At 41.5% G+C, this 15,060-nt stretch overlaps 1 protein-coding gene and 1 long non-coding RNA gene across 5 annotated transcripts in view; both read left to right on the top strand.

The window, feature by feature from the left end:
• The first annotated feature begins 6,776 nt into the window (after positions 1-6,776).
• Positions 6,777-15,060, top strand: part of Mid2 (midline 2) — a 99,112-nt gene continuing 90,828 nt past the window's right edge. Inside the window, exon 1 of one of the 4 annotated variants that reach the window (XM_048335750.1) lies at positions 6,777-6,896. Coding sequence is in view for 3 of the 4 variants with exons in the window: in XM_048335747.1 (XP_048191704.1) it covers positions 7,539-7,632 (94 nt within the window). In the remaining variant the exon portion in view is untranslated. Of the gene's footprint in view, positions 6,897-6,992; positions 7,633-15,060 lie in introns of those variants that run through there. The other 3 variants (XM_048335749.1, XM_048335747.1, XM_048335748.1) reach the window with 3 other exon arrangements.
• On the top strand, positions 12,169-12,865 carry LOC125343372. Its single transcript, XR_007209320.1, has 2 exons — positions 12,169-12,293; positions 12,505-12,865. It is a non-coding gene; the product is annotated as an uncharacterized LOC125343372 (long non-coding RNA).

Raw genomic sequence — 15,060 nt, 5'->3', positions numbered from 1 at the left:
TTTGAATCTGATATTGATCCTTCTCCTATTTGTATGTTTTTCCAAGGATCACTGACAGTGCTTTCATCGATCTTATATGCAGGTTCTCAGTAGCCTAGGGGTAAGTCATTGAAGCCAGAATACTTGAACTAATTTACAGCAGCACTTTTCACTCACTGTAGGCCAGTTCCCTCCTACCGGTTGAAATTAGCAGGTTGCCTGTCTCTAATCATAGCTTTATAATTTATTATTTTGTTTATTTATTGCTGGTACTGGGGCTTGAACTCAGAGCCTTGTGCTCTAACTTGGCTTTCTTGATCAAGGCTCATGCTCTACCATTTGAGCCATATCTCCATTTATGACTTCTTGGTGATTAACTGAAGATAGAAGTCTCATTGACTTTTCTTCCAAGGCTAGCTTCTAACCTTGATCCCAAATCTCAGCCACTTGAGTAAGTAGTGATATATATTCAAAAGGCTGAGTCATTGTCTTATTTTAAACTTGCATCCCACTCTTCTCACAGGTGAATATTTGAGTTGGAATTTATTTTAATGGATTCCATCTATCTATCTATCTATCTATCTATCTATCTATCTATCTATCTATCTATGGCAACTGGAGATTGAACCCAGGGCCTTTAGATTGCTAGGAAAGCTTTTGAGCTATGCCTCCAGCTCTTTTGCTTTTATTTTGTGTTTGGGATACATCTGGCCTCAAACTCATGATGTTATTGTTCCACTTCCTGAGTGAGATTTACAGGCATGTCCTACCACACCCAGTTTGTTGCCATGAGTCTTAAATTAACGATGAGTAATGATGGTATAATCCTCACACACATGTGCACACATGTACATCTACCTTTATCTCTGTATATGTATGACAGTATTTCTAAAACTATGTTTTGAGAGATACTTGGGTTCACAATTAGTAAATACAATATAAATGTGTCAGAACAAACATATTTGGGAAATGCAAAAAGACCTTTCAGACGATTTTATCTCTAGCAGGTCTTCTTAGAGCTTTAGTATGCTAATAGAGGCTCTGAGAGAGATTCAGTCTGCAGCATTTCCTACATATGTTTGATCCAATCCGTTTTCTTCAGAACACCAGTTTGTATCTTCAGGGACACTAGTGTTTTAGAGCCAGCTTAAGAATCTTCGCTGGAATAGAGGAAGTTGAAGCTCTGAGTAATGTGTCTGGCCTTTTAGTATGAGCCTGTTCTGAATGCATTAGTTCTGCCAAGAGATCCTCTCCATGTGTGATATTCTCATTACAGAGTGAAGTTTGTGGTAAATCTATGTTACAGTGGCAAAGGTTATTTGTGGATCACAGTGTTTCCTGTATTTATTGTCATCTATCCAGAAAATATTAGCATCTACTATGATCCAGTACTGTGAAAGGGACAGATAAGACTCTTGCTCTTATAGGATATATAATGGTATGTGTGCATGCACAGATGTACATGCGGAGCATATAATAAATACATATAGGGGCTAGGAATATGGTCTAGTGGCAGAGTGCTTGCCTCACATACATGAAACCCTGGGTTCAATTTCTCAGTACCACATATATAGAAAAAGCCAGAAGTGGTGCTGTGGCTTAAGTGGCAGAGTGTTAGCCTTGAACAAAAAGAAGCCAGGGACAGTGCTCAGGCCCTGAATTCAAGCCCCAGGACTGGCAAAGAAAAAAAAGGAAGAAAGGAAGGAAGGAAGGAAGGAAAGAAGGAAGGAAGGAAGGAAGGAAGGAAGGAAGGAAGGAAGGAAGGATACTATATTAAAGAATAATGCAGAGCAGTTAGTGAACTCAGGATCTAGGCATTGTCCTTTAGCGTTTTTTTGCTCAAGGTTAGCACTCTATTACTTGAGCCACATCTCCACTTCTGACTTTTGGGGATTTTAATTGGTGATGTGAGTCTCACAGAGTTTCCTGCCTGGGCTGGCTTTGAACCTCAATTCTCCAATCTCAGTCTTCTGAGAAGCTAGGATTACAGGCAGGAGACACCAGTGCTCAACATGAGTTCTCTTTGTTAGCGCTGTCTGTGAGTCAGCCAAATGGAGATGCCAAGTAATCAAGTAAATATGCTAGTCTGAACTTAGGAAATGTAAAAGATAATCCGAGCTGGAAAGATAAAATTGAGGTCAATAAACTTATGGATTATGCTAGAAGATACCTCCTCCCCACTCCCTACCCTCCAGTGAGTCAGTGTTGATAGAGAAGGAAACCAAGGCTTAGGTTCTAGGCCTTGCCAACCATTAGAGGTAGCAAAGCAGAATGAAAAGGAAGAAATAGAGTTTGAGGAAAAGGCAGAGAGATGAGAGGAAAACCAGGAAGACATGTCATGGAAACTATAAAAGTGAAATGACTCTGCTAGTTAGGAAGAAATAGCCAGTAGTAAATTTTAGGCTTGAACTTGATGATACATTATACTCCAGAAAATATTTACCAATGTAATGCAGATATCAAACATATACATTTATTGTAACAAACACAACTCAGATTATTAATAAAAAGCAACAGAAGGATATAAATCAGAGGAGAACAAAGTGCCCAGGCATGCTATTTCTCCATGCTGGGAGTGTATTTATTTTGAGCCACTCTCTCTTAAGCAGCCTTCAGAGCCCATTCACAACTTGTGTTTTAGAACAATGTCCTATTGATGAGCTCATGCCAAAAGTGCTTTTCTTCTCACCATCCTGTTAAGAGCCCCTTAGTTAGAAAAGCCTTTGGTCAACCTCTGGATTTCAGACAACTAGCTGCTTCTTTTCAGAGTAGTATGAAGGTCCCCTTCTGCAGAAGCAACGATTCTCTTGCACAACAAAATTCTGTGATTTTTTTTTCTTTCTGGAACAGACTGGGCTCTGTGCTTCTTTCTGTAGAAAGTATCTGGAGCCATTCCCCCCCTCCTACATTCTTAGCTGGAAAAACTAGTTCATGAGCTGTCCTTTTCATAGTGTGGGCCTGTCTGTGGTGTGGTGAGTCTGCTTCAGATTAATTCAATTAAACACCTCAAGCTGATTCTGTCAAACATCTTTTTTTTTATGGGTGAGATTTATTTTTCTAATAGGATCAACATATGTTATATACAAAGGTAACCATTAAATAATTATAAACAAATATTTCATCACACACTCCCAGCCAATTTTGCATCTCCTGCCAGATACAAAACATTTACTTTAACAAATTTACAGGGAGTAATTTGCATAAAACCCTTGAAAGTGAGAATATTTTCCAAGCAGCTGCTTATGTGATGTGATTAGCAAAATCTCCCCATCCCCCATCCCCACCCACACAAGCTATTAGTCATTCCTTTGAATTAATACATTGAAGGCCTCTGTTAAAATTAAAATATTATCTTCTAATAGAGAGACAAATGAAGCTATTAACATTTAGCTTGAATTAGTTGATTGAATTCCTTAATCATTTAGCAAAATCCTTTGTGAAAGGGACCCAGAAGCAGCTAAGTTTGGGAGATGAAATAAAGGTCTAGAACTGGGCTGCTGTCTGGGGAGGAATGATAGTGTTAGGGAGCTCTGTAAGTCGGGAACCAGTTCAAAAACACTGGAAACTCAGATGGAAGGGAGATTGTTAGAAGATGAAGGATGTGATAGCAAAGGATGAGAAAGACCATGGAAAGTGAATCTCCTTTACTGTTAGTTCTTCGAAGAGCTAGTTAATTATGTTCAGGTATGTCCCAGATGAAATAATTACTTCTTTATAATTTAGAAAATTATTGGTAGGGAAATAAATCTTAATGAGGTTCCAGTGAGTTTCACCTGGAATCCTAGCTACTTAGAAGGCTGAGATATGAGAACAGAGGTTCAAAGCCAACCCAGGCAGAAAACTGTATGAGACTCTTATCTCCAATGAACTAGCAAAAAGACTGGTAGACAACTAGCCCTGAGAGAAAAAGTGAAGCAAGAGTGTGAGGCCCTGATTTCAAGCCCCAGTCCCAGCATAAAAGAAAATTCTTTAGTTCCCTGTGGGGATTACATCAGATGAAACTGAAGAATTCTCAGGGATCAATTGACTTTCTGACTCAATTTTGGGTTTAATATCAAGGGTTTTTTTTTATACCTATCTTTAAATTTGTTTTAAGCTACAAATGACATGTTCATTGCAGAATATCCATTTATGAAATAAATAGAATCAAACCTAAAAGATCTCAACCATCATCCTCAGTTCCAGGGCTGCACTGTTAGTGATATGCTCTCAGGATCTTTTCTATGCATCACTGGCCTCTATGTTAGATACTAGTGTATTATATTACATATTTATATAATATATTTATATAATTTTACATATTTATATATTACATATTATACATTTACATTATTACTAGGTGCATATATATTTTCTTCTTACATGAATAAATCATCTGTTTTCTACCCCTTTTTCTTTATTTTATTGTGATAAATAAATATGTGTAGCATACTATTTACTATGGCACTATGCACATTGTGCTGCATAACATTAGTTTCAGAAATGTTTCATCATCCCAGACCGAAAGTCTATATGTTTTAAACTACAACTCTTCATTTCCCCTCTCCTTAGCCCCTGGTAACCTTCATTTTGCTTTCAATCTCTATGTTCTTTTCTCTTTTAAATTGTTTTGGAAAAGTTAATGTATAAACATTATTTAAAAGTTGGGACAATACAAAACAACATACACAATATTTCTCTTCTATGGTTTGGATCTGAAATGGCCCCCAAAAGCTTATGTAATGAGATGGGGCCTTTGGAAAGTGATTGGATCATGAGTGCTGTGATCTCATCGGAGGGCTTTTTGGAGGTGGTGGAAACTAGGAGGTAGAACCTGGTTGGAGGAAGTAGATGTGGTTTTGAATGGTGTGTTGGGACAACTCATTTTGTCTACTCTGTTATACTGGGGTCAGCAGACTTCTGACTCACTAGCTTAGAAAAATAACCAAAGTTTTTATTGTGGCAAAAGCCATATGACATAAAATTTACCCTCCCAACAAATTCCAAGAGTTACAGTATAATAATGTCAACTCTGTGCACATTGTACAACAGCTCTCCAGAACTCCCCTCCATCCTCATTGACTGAAACTCTACATTCACTAAACACCTATTCCCTTACCTCCCCCAAGCCCCAAAGATTTCTCATATGTGTACAATAAAGCACTATTTTTTCTTTTGTGCCTGATTTATTATAGTTAATATAATGAGTTCATGAATGTAGTAACATGTGACAGGATTTTCTTTTTTTTCAAGGGCTGAATATAGTACTCAATTATATGTGCGTACATTGTTTTAATCCAGTATTTAGTGGAAGGGCATTTAGATGGTTTTGATTTCTTGTCTATTGTTGAAGAGTGCTTCATAAACATGGGAAGGTGAAGGTCTCTTTTATATACTGATTTCATTCCCTTTGGATACATACCCATAAATGGGCTTGCTAGATTTTATGGTAGTTCTATTTAAATCTTTGAGGAACCTCCATACTCTTATCCATAGTGGCTATACCATTTTATAGTTGCTTGCTTAGTGGCTGCATCATTTTACTACAGTGAGCATGGGCCAGTTTCTCCACAAACTTGTTAATAACTTATCATTTTTAAAAATTGTGGCTATCCTATCATGTTTTGAGTTGCATTTTCCTAATGATTATTGAGCATCTTATTATCTAGTTACTGGTCATTTAAAAATCTTTGGAGAAATGTCTATTGGAGTCCTTTGCTCACTTTTAAATACAACTGGTTTGTTGTTGAGGTGTAGATATTCTTCACATAGTTTGAGTGTTAACTCCTGATCATATATATGCTTTGCAAATATTTTCTCCCATTCTGCAGGTTGTCTTTTTACTCGGTTGATTATATTTTTTGCTGTGCAGACATTTTTAAGTTTTATGCAGTTCCATTTGTCCACTTTTGCTTTTGTTGAATGTGGTTTTGGTGTGACTCATTAACTTTCACTTGTCTTAAGGTTGGACTTTCATCATGGTAGTCTGGTAGTGATTTTGCCTTCGTTTTCCACCTCAGTACTCTGCAGTACATTGTTTAACACGGGTGTTGGCTGATTGGTATTGGTTGCCGGACAGGATACACCCAGAGCTACCTTAATTTTTCTGGATTTGTTCCCATGCACAGTAACTGAATCCCTGTGAGAGGGATTGCTTTCTGGTTTCTTTCTTCTTCTCCCCTTTTGCTTAGTGTTAGAGACAAAGTCTCCTCTAGAGCTTCCTTTTCCTTCTCCCATCTACCTTGTGAGTCAGGCAGTGGTCTCTGAGCCAATGACAGGCCAGCAGGAAGGCTGACTTCAGACCAATGGGAGGTTCCTGGTTTCCAAATGGACCAATCAGCTTATTAGGGACATTGAATACCTGGATAGCTAGCATCTGCCCATTGTCCTCTTGGTAATGACCCTCTTGTTTTGCCAATCAAGGATCTGAAGTTTCAAAAGAAAAACCCCTTTGATAGCTTTAATCCATCTACACAACTTCTGTCCAATGCCCAACAGAACATAATCATTCCCCCTTTGTCAAAAGAAAGAGGGGTTGGGTTTCCTTCAATTGTCTGCCTTTTTCTGAATCCTCTACTATTTTTGTTGTACTCTGTAGTCAACTTTACATAGAGTGGCTACATCAGGAGGACCTGTGCGGAGGAGCCAGGCACACTCTTCTCCTTGGCAGCTGCAACGACCTTTTCCTGGTTCTAATCTGGGGGCTTGGAGGGCCACTGGGGTGACAGTGGCCGTGGGAGAAGAGTTTGGCTATAGTCTGTCTTCTTTCTGTATTTCACACATATCCTGTGTGCTCGCTCTCTCTCTTTCACTCTCACTCTCTCACACACATACACACACGCGCGCGCGCACACACATACACACACACGCCCGCTTGCTCGCCGTGTGTCTCGCTCAAGATGACAGGGCGCTGGAGAAAAGGCTGCTGGAATCAGCTGGTAGGTACAGTAGTAACCCGAACCCCACCCACCCACTGCCTTTGCTCGCTCAGGTTTCACCGGTCACTCCTGCCAGGGGAGAAAACGCGTAAACGCGCCTCCAGAGGAGGGGCTGGGGGAGCTGGGAGGGGCGGGGGCGGCGGAAGGTGAGCTCGCCTAGGTGGCCCCGCGCCCCTTCTGCCGGGGCCCCTCCCAGTGCTCCCTCTGGGTGTCAGCCTCAGCCCGTTTGCCCCCACTCCATACCTTCCCTCCCCCTTTCGAAGGGATTGCCTTTTTTTTTTTCCTCTGCGGCGGCGGAAATGACAGTGTGGTGCTGCCGTGGTGTCATGGTGCTGCCTCTGGACAGAGGGGTGAAAACTCTTTAAGTTTAGCCCGAGAGACCCAGTGGTGGCAGCGTCGCAGTCACCGTGCTGTCCCCTGAGGGGCGCGCGGATCTCGGTGGCTCCGCGGCAGCGGCGGCGGCGGCGGCGGCTGCGGCGTTGAAGGCGGGCGGCGGCCTAGAGTGGTGGTGGCGGCGGCGGCGGCGGCGGCGGCAGCGACGGCGGCCCGGGAGCTCGCTCTGGAGCCAGAGCCAGCTTGCTGCGGAGGCCGGCGAGCGCCCCGCGCTCCCAGGCGCGCGTAGGAGATGGCTGGCACCCGGGAATGCTATGGGTAAAATGCGCCCCCTCGCCGCGGCCCTGGGGCTCCAGCGTTGCCTCCCGCACACGGCTCGGCCCCGGCTCCAGCTGCTCTTCAGGTGCCGCTGGGGCCGGCTTTGGCTGAGGGCACTCGGACTCGGCGGGAAGGGGTGACGGGAATCGCCAGGCTCAAGGCGGAGGCAGTAGGGGCCCCAATCGGGCCCTCGTTCTCGGTCACGCCTTTGGGGCCCGGGATCCTGCCGATGCCCTCTTGGGTCGGAGTTTGCCCTGGCGTGTGCCGCGCGGGGGCAGCCCAAGGCCTCCAGTGCGGCCGGGCCAAGCCAGGCGCGGGCAGTCGAGCAGCTCTTCGGGCGCCGGGGTGCAAGTCTGAGAAAGGACACAGCCACCTTCCCACGCTCTCGCCACCAGCAGCGTCCTCCTCGGCTCGGGCGGTGCCCCTCAATCGGCCGTCTGCCCAGCGATGGCAGAGCTGGCGCAGCTGGCAGCAGCGGGCGATGCGGTGGACACCCTGCCGGTGGGGAGGCCCGGCAAAACTTAATCCCTTTTTTGCTGGGGGAGCGATCCTCAAGTCTCCGGCGGGGTGGTTCCTTATTTCTGGCCTAGCTGCGAAAGCAGCTCTGAGGGGGAGAGGGAAAACTTACAGATGTCCACAGGACACACTGCGACGGAATCAGGGAAAGGTGGGATTTTTTTTTTCCATTTCTGACTCGTAAGAATTAAGTAAATGACGGCGGAGCAGACTTTTAGTAATATGGGTGATGATCGGCTTTGGGGTACTTCGCAATTCGTGTACAACACGTTTTTGGAGGCATTTATTTCTTCTTAGAGCAGGAAATTGGGATCCTGGGGTGGTTTGGCTAATCACTTTCTCTGTCTCTGTTTCTCTCTCTCCTTTCTGTCTCAATTCCACACTCCTCTACCCGCCTTCACCACTACTCCCCTTCTTCCTGCCTGCCTCATAGCATGTACTCGGCCCACCAAATCTCCCATCAGAATCTCCCCCCCCCACCCCACCCCTCCACCCCCCACCCCCCACCCCCGTCCCAGGCTTTCCCCAATCAACCTGTATACTTGCAGCTAAACAGCTTCTGGATTCCCAGCCACGTTGCCTTTTTGAGGATCTTGGAGTGTGAGGCTGGTGAATAGTGAATGTTGTGTGTTCCTGGGAAGGTGTACTTAGGAAGGAATATGTTGAAAACTGTAAATAGACAAATACGGGAGACATTAACTCATCTCATTCTCAAGTTGGGCCAGAAAGGCTGCCTTTAACCCCATTGTGTTCCCTCCCAGTACTTGAGTCAGTTCCCCGGCAATGTTCCAGTAGAAGGGGGTTGCCAAATAGGGAGTTCTCCTCCCTTACTTTTCTTCTGTTTGAGTAGCTTTAGCTCTACCCTAGATGATTATCCCTAACCTATCTTTTCTACCTCCTCTTCATTCACAGCCCTGAGGGAAAAGGAGCCTTTTTATATATTCTTGCCCAATCAATTAACTTAATGCAGATATAAAATGGAAATTAGATTTCTCCTGATTGTTCCTCACAATTTGATTTATGTGGTTGAAATACAGGTTAGGAGCCAAGAAGATCAGAGAGTTCATCCCAAATATGATGCTACATTGGCTTTATGGCCTTGGGACATCCCGATGACCTTTCTTTCATAGTTGGTACACTTGTATAAAAGGCTTAATATTGTGTACTGAGTATTGTGACTATTAGCTTGGTTCTTTGAAGATGAAAGGATTCTACAAACCCTTAGCATTATATTTTTTCAAAGAAAGCACTTCATTTACCTTTTATTGGGTGACGGAATTGACTGGGCGTAAATAGGTTTATGAAAATCTTAATTTGCTATTATTGTTCCTCTTGGGATCCAAATCAATCATTGTATTTAGTTCTTGAGTCTGTTTATCCCCCAACGTATGTGCCACTGAATGGAAATGTATATACAAGTAGACAGAGAACAATGGTGAGGATTTTAAGTTTTGAATTATGTCACTTGTACTCTAACCTAACGATCTGAGTCAGCCTCATTTGAATACATAACCTCACCCATTTTTTTAGCCTGTGTGGGGGAAGTGAGTTGATTTCTAATGAAAAGTGGAATAGATAATTTTAGGCCTAGCTATGTCAGCATGATGAACATCTTATCTAGTAGCAGTGTGTCTGTAAGCACTTATAATGTACAGTCTTCTGCTGGCTGGGCTGAGGCCCTAGACTTGGTCCAGTATTGTGGCTTCAGGATTTTTTGAGGATAGACTCCATACCTGCAACTCTAGGATTAGGTCACGAGTTGCTGTATCAGGCAGGGGTAGAGGCTAAAGACTTGAAGGGCTGGTTTGGCCCCTCCAATTTACTTTCATGACTACTAAAATTCTCATCTAGCATGTTGTACCTTGCAAGGCCACATCAGGGAAGTACTGCTACAAACCAGAGAGACTTGGTTGCTTCACAAACATATCATATGAACAGTGTAAATTGATTTAGATAAATTGGTTTACTTAATCTCTCCTCAGAACAGAGCAACGTGCTCTAACTTGCAGATGTTAAAGTAGTGCCAGTGGCGTCTCATAATTGCATCCAAATCTTGCACTGGGTAACAAGCCTGTTGATTCCTTCATTCCTCCTCCCATAAAACCTGCTGACACCACAACTGAGAAAGAAACTACAGGAGTATGTCTATCAGCAAACCTCACTGGCTTGATGAAGAAGAGAGAATGCTATTTCTTCATTCTCCTCTTGGAGCTTTTTCTTTCTCAACAGGGATATAGAACCCTAAAAAGGTGAAGACAGGGCTGCCACTCACCATTATGTCTTAAATGACTCTTCTTAGAGGTACCTGTTTGGCCTTGTGTGTCTGTCATAGATTTTGGTAAATTCCAGGGTATTAGGCAGTGGGATTAAGCTACTGTAGGAGGCCCAAGGTTGCTCCATTTCCTTTTTGCATACGTTTGTCCTTTTTTTCTGTGTGAAAGAGAAAAATGAGAGTTTGTATTTATGAGGCTCCTCCTTTTTGAAGCTGGATGTCTTGACTTGGAACCTTGAATCATCAAAACTTGACATTTTATACTTGATGTACCATAGTTCAGGAGGGTTTAAAATTGTTCACATTTTGGTGAGTGAAACTTTGGTACCAAGGTAGTATTGTGTGAATGTTTGTGTTTCAGATCTGTCAAAACAACAATAGCAATATAAAAAAATGTGTTCATCACCGAGCAATGTATAGAAGAGATTAGAAAAATGTTTTTCAATTAATGTGTTGGATCACACTATCAAGTAAGCAGATCACTTGAGTAATGCTGATACAAGAAATTCCAACTTCAGTTACCCCTTCCCCACCCCGATACAGCCTGCTGGTCAACTTTTCTTCCTTATCCCCTCTAAGAATTTTTATACTGAGGGTTTTCTGTATGCTATACAAGTCTCTGGTCTGTAGCTTTTTATATCTCTTTCTCAGCGCATCTTCTTCCTACTGACCTACAGGCATATAACAGTTTTGATAATCTCCCAGATTCTGCATTCTTCCTTAGAAATCCTACAAGCTGGCAAGACTCCTACATATAGGATATAATTGACAATATAGGCAGTAGTGAGATTTTGAGTAATATGCCAACTCCCCATTGTTCCCTTCTGCATGTGAGATTCACCTGAATACACACTAGAATGTTGGTTCATCCTAAGTGGGTTATCAAAGTATCATCACTGCAGTGCTCTGAGTACCTGACCTCAGGCTTTGTCTCAGCCTCTTTTCTGCAAGTCAGATACCTCTGGTTCATGAATAGCATCCCTTGGCTCTCCTCAATCATTTTCTTACTAAGACCAGATGATCTGATAACAAATCCATTATATAAGGTAAAATCCTTCTGAAATGTAAACTTTCAATGTTTGGAATTTATTGTAGTAGAAAAATAGTACATAGGCATGACAGATAATGCTAATTTGGGACACCAAAGTGCATGAATATATATGGTTCAGAGATATAAAAATGGTTTAAGGTCGAGAGTTCTGGAACACTTTGTCTATAGCCCTTTGTTCAATGTTGCTAGGATCCATGTGGTTCCCTTGAGAGCAGAAGCTTGATTTCAAATAGGCCTCTGTCCATCCAGCTAGACCACAGAACACTTAAAAATTCACAGATAATTTCATTAGGAAACAGAGGTTGGGAAAAGTAGTCCTAGCTATAATAGACAAAAAAACTGAATTGGAGCCTGGTGTCAGTGGCTCATGCCTGTAAACCTAGATACTCAGATACTGTATGCCTAGATACTCAGCTGAAATCTGAGGATGATGGTTCAATGCCAGCCCAGGCAGGAAAGTCTTGTGAGACTCTTACCTCTAACCAGTAAAAAGCTGGAAGAGGAGCTGTGGCTCAAGTGGTAGAGTGCTACCTTTGAACAAAAAAGCTCAGGGACAGCACTAGGGCCCCAAGTTCAGCCCCCAGGACCAACAGAAAACAAAACAAAATGCTGAATTGGTATAGCAGCTTTTGTTCTCCATTTGTTCCCCACCCTTACAAGCTTGTCAGTGTCATGTAATTTAAGATGAAGGTGTTGTGAATTGTACTTAGGATTTCTGTCAATGATGTTACCTTGACAAATCTGTTTCTTGGTTACTTAATTTTTAGCATTGTAGCAGAGTATTTTATTTTTGGTATTCACTTTAATGTTTATGATTACTACACTGTATAAAAATACCCAAAAGGGTGGATTTAGGTGCTAAATATTGAAAGGAAAATATCATGTACTATAAAATATTAAGTAGTAGGTTTTTTTTTTTGCCAGTCCTGGGGCCTGAACTCAGGGCCTGAGCACTATCCCTGGCTTCTTTTTGCTCAAGGATAGCACTCTACCAATTGAGCCACAGTGCCACTTCCAGCTTTTTCCATATATGTGGTGCTGAGTAATCGAACCCAGGGCTTCATGTATATGAGGCGAGCACTTTACCACTAGGCCATATTCCCAGCCCCCAGTAGTAGGCTTTAGTAACCAATTAGGCAGGAAGTGGCTCTGTCTTTTTCTGCCAGTCTGTAATCAACCACCAGTGATTACTGAGGTGTGTGATGAAAGCTTAAGAGTTAAGGGACAGGTCTTCCTAAGAGAGAAGATACATGAGCATAAAAAATGCCACAGTGAAACTGGTCATAGTGGTATATGCCTGTAATCCTAGCACTATGAAGTTAAAGTTTGAGGCCAGCCTGGGATATATAGCAAGACTCTGTCTTACATTTTTTTTTAAAAGGAATATCACAGTCAGAACCATGGTCTTCCAGAAATCTGATGGAAAAGTATGATTATTCTCTATTATGTCACCCATGTGTTTGAAGTATATTTCCAGATTTTTCAGATTAAAAAAAAGTATACTTCATGTTGATCATCTTTGTATTGTGAAACAGATTACAAATCCTGTGACAAATGATATTTTGCTAAACCACTTAGGTTACAAATGTATTTGTTAAACAGATGAATAATTTTGTTTCTTTTTTCTTATCTGATCTCCACAAGAACCTATGAGATGTGTGGGGCAGGTACTTTTAATCCAATACATGAGTAAGCTGAGATCTCAAAACTTTAAATGTCTTACCAAAACTGTGTAGCTCATTTGGTTAAGATCCAGGGCTACAATCAGGTTCTATTATGAGAATAAAAATAGATAATGGTTCTGATACCATTTGTAAAGTATAAAGTACTATACAAGAACAAGGTGATTACCAATATTCATTACTGACCACTGAGCCCCCTTTCCTGAGTATCTGTTTTCAATCCTTATCATACAGGATGAGAATACTATTGTAATGATTGACTTTTATGATCCCAAATGATCCTTTTTTGTTTGTTTTGTTTTTTGCCAGTCCTGAACTCAGGGCCTGGGCACTGTTCCTGGCTTCTTTTTGCTCAAAGCTAGCACTCTACCACTTGAGCCACAGCGCAACTTCCAGCTTTTTCTATATATGTGGTGCTGAGGAATCAAACTCAGGGCTTCATACATATGAGGCAACCACTCTCCCACTAGGCCATATTCCCATCCTGCACCAAATGAGCTCTAATTTGAACTTCACAAAGCCCTTGGGCAACTGAAGTATTCTTGGATTTGATTGTCTTCTTTTTCACTTCCAAAAAGTGTTCTCATTAGTTTATAATTGCAGGTGCCCTCCTCTCCTATAGTTGTCCACTGGAACATTCATCGTATCTTCCTTCCTTGGGGTACAGCAGGCAAAACCATTTACTGTACTTTAGCACCTTGGCTCAGCCAAGGGAAAGCTGTACAATTTGCTTATGATGAGTTCCTTTGGTGATGCTGCCCATCACTTAGTAACTTCTAGCTACAATAATAAATAAGACTTGAGTTTTTAGGAGTTAGTTTACAAAAATCTAAGGTGTCCTTAATATGTAGCAATAGATAGCAAGAGATCTATATTAATAGGATGTCAGATCTAGACCACATCTTAAGGCGATCCAGTGATTCTAGTCTAACTTGAAAAATGTTTACAGTTGAAAAAACAGTATACTAAGCCAAGACTTGTTTGCTCATCCCTCAAGGAAGGGGGAGAGTTTTTAAGATCTTAAGGAATATCTCATGGGAGATTAATGTTAATATCCTGAAAATATTTATTTTATATTAATTAAAACAATGCAACTCCAAATCCATTCAATTCTCAATCTACAGTCTAAAGGTCACACTTAGTTTCACATGCATGGATTTTTTTCTGGGAAGAAAGGGAGACTAGAGCTCCTTAGGGAGATAGTGAATGCCAAGCACTACACTCAGAAAACCTAGAAGAGGAAAACAAAATAGAATATCAGTTATTGAAATAAGTGGACATTTAATTATGTTCGAATAGCATTTGAAATAATAGATTCTGCCAAATGCAGTGCACGATTTCTCTCTTGATCAGAGTTAGCTAATTCTGGATTTAGAGAGCAATGCTGAAATCAGTCTTGCCTCTTATAAGAGTAGAATGCACTATTTAAAAAAAATCTTAATCACTTTCATTGAAACCTTTCTTTTGTATTTCTACCCAGTCACATAGCTCACTGATAGTTTTTCTCAACTTTTTTTCATAAGCCTCAGCCTGAAGAGGAGTATAGAGTGAAGATTAGCCATATAGAAACAATAATGCAAATACATAAATAATGCAAATCATAAATACATATTTTACTATGTGTTAGTGATGAAATAATTTGAAAAAAATATTGAGTGTGTGCACATGCCTCCATGTTGCAGTATGTGCCAGTACTTAATTCCTTTTACTTTTTTGTACTTTTTTTGTGCTGGTTCTGGGATTTGAACTGAGGGCTTGTGCACTGTCCCTGAAGTTTTGTGCTCAAGGTTAGTGCTCTACCACTCGTGCCACAGCTCCACTCACAGCTTTTTGATGGTTTATTGGAGATAAGAATCTCATTGACTTTCCTGCCTGGTCTCAGCCTCCAGAGTAGCTAGGATTATAGGCATGAGCCACCAGCCCCCAGCTCCTCTTACCTTTTTATATATTTTTAAAATTTTGTTATAAAGTGATTATACATTGAGATTATAA

The sequence above is a fragment of the Perognathus longimembris genome, chromosome 28 (genome assembly GCF_023159225.1).
Source record: "Perognathus longimembris pacificus isolate PPM17 chromosome 28, ASM2315922v1, whole genome shotgun sequence".
Classification (NCBI taxonomy): Eukaryota; Metazoa; Chordata; class Mammalia; order Rodentia; family Heteromyidae; genus Perognathus; species Perognathus longimembris.
This window is presented reverse-complemented; position numbering and strand designations above follow the sequence as displayed.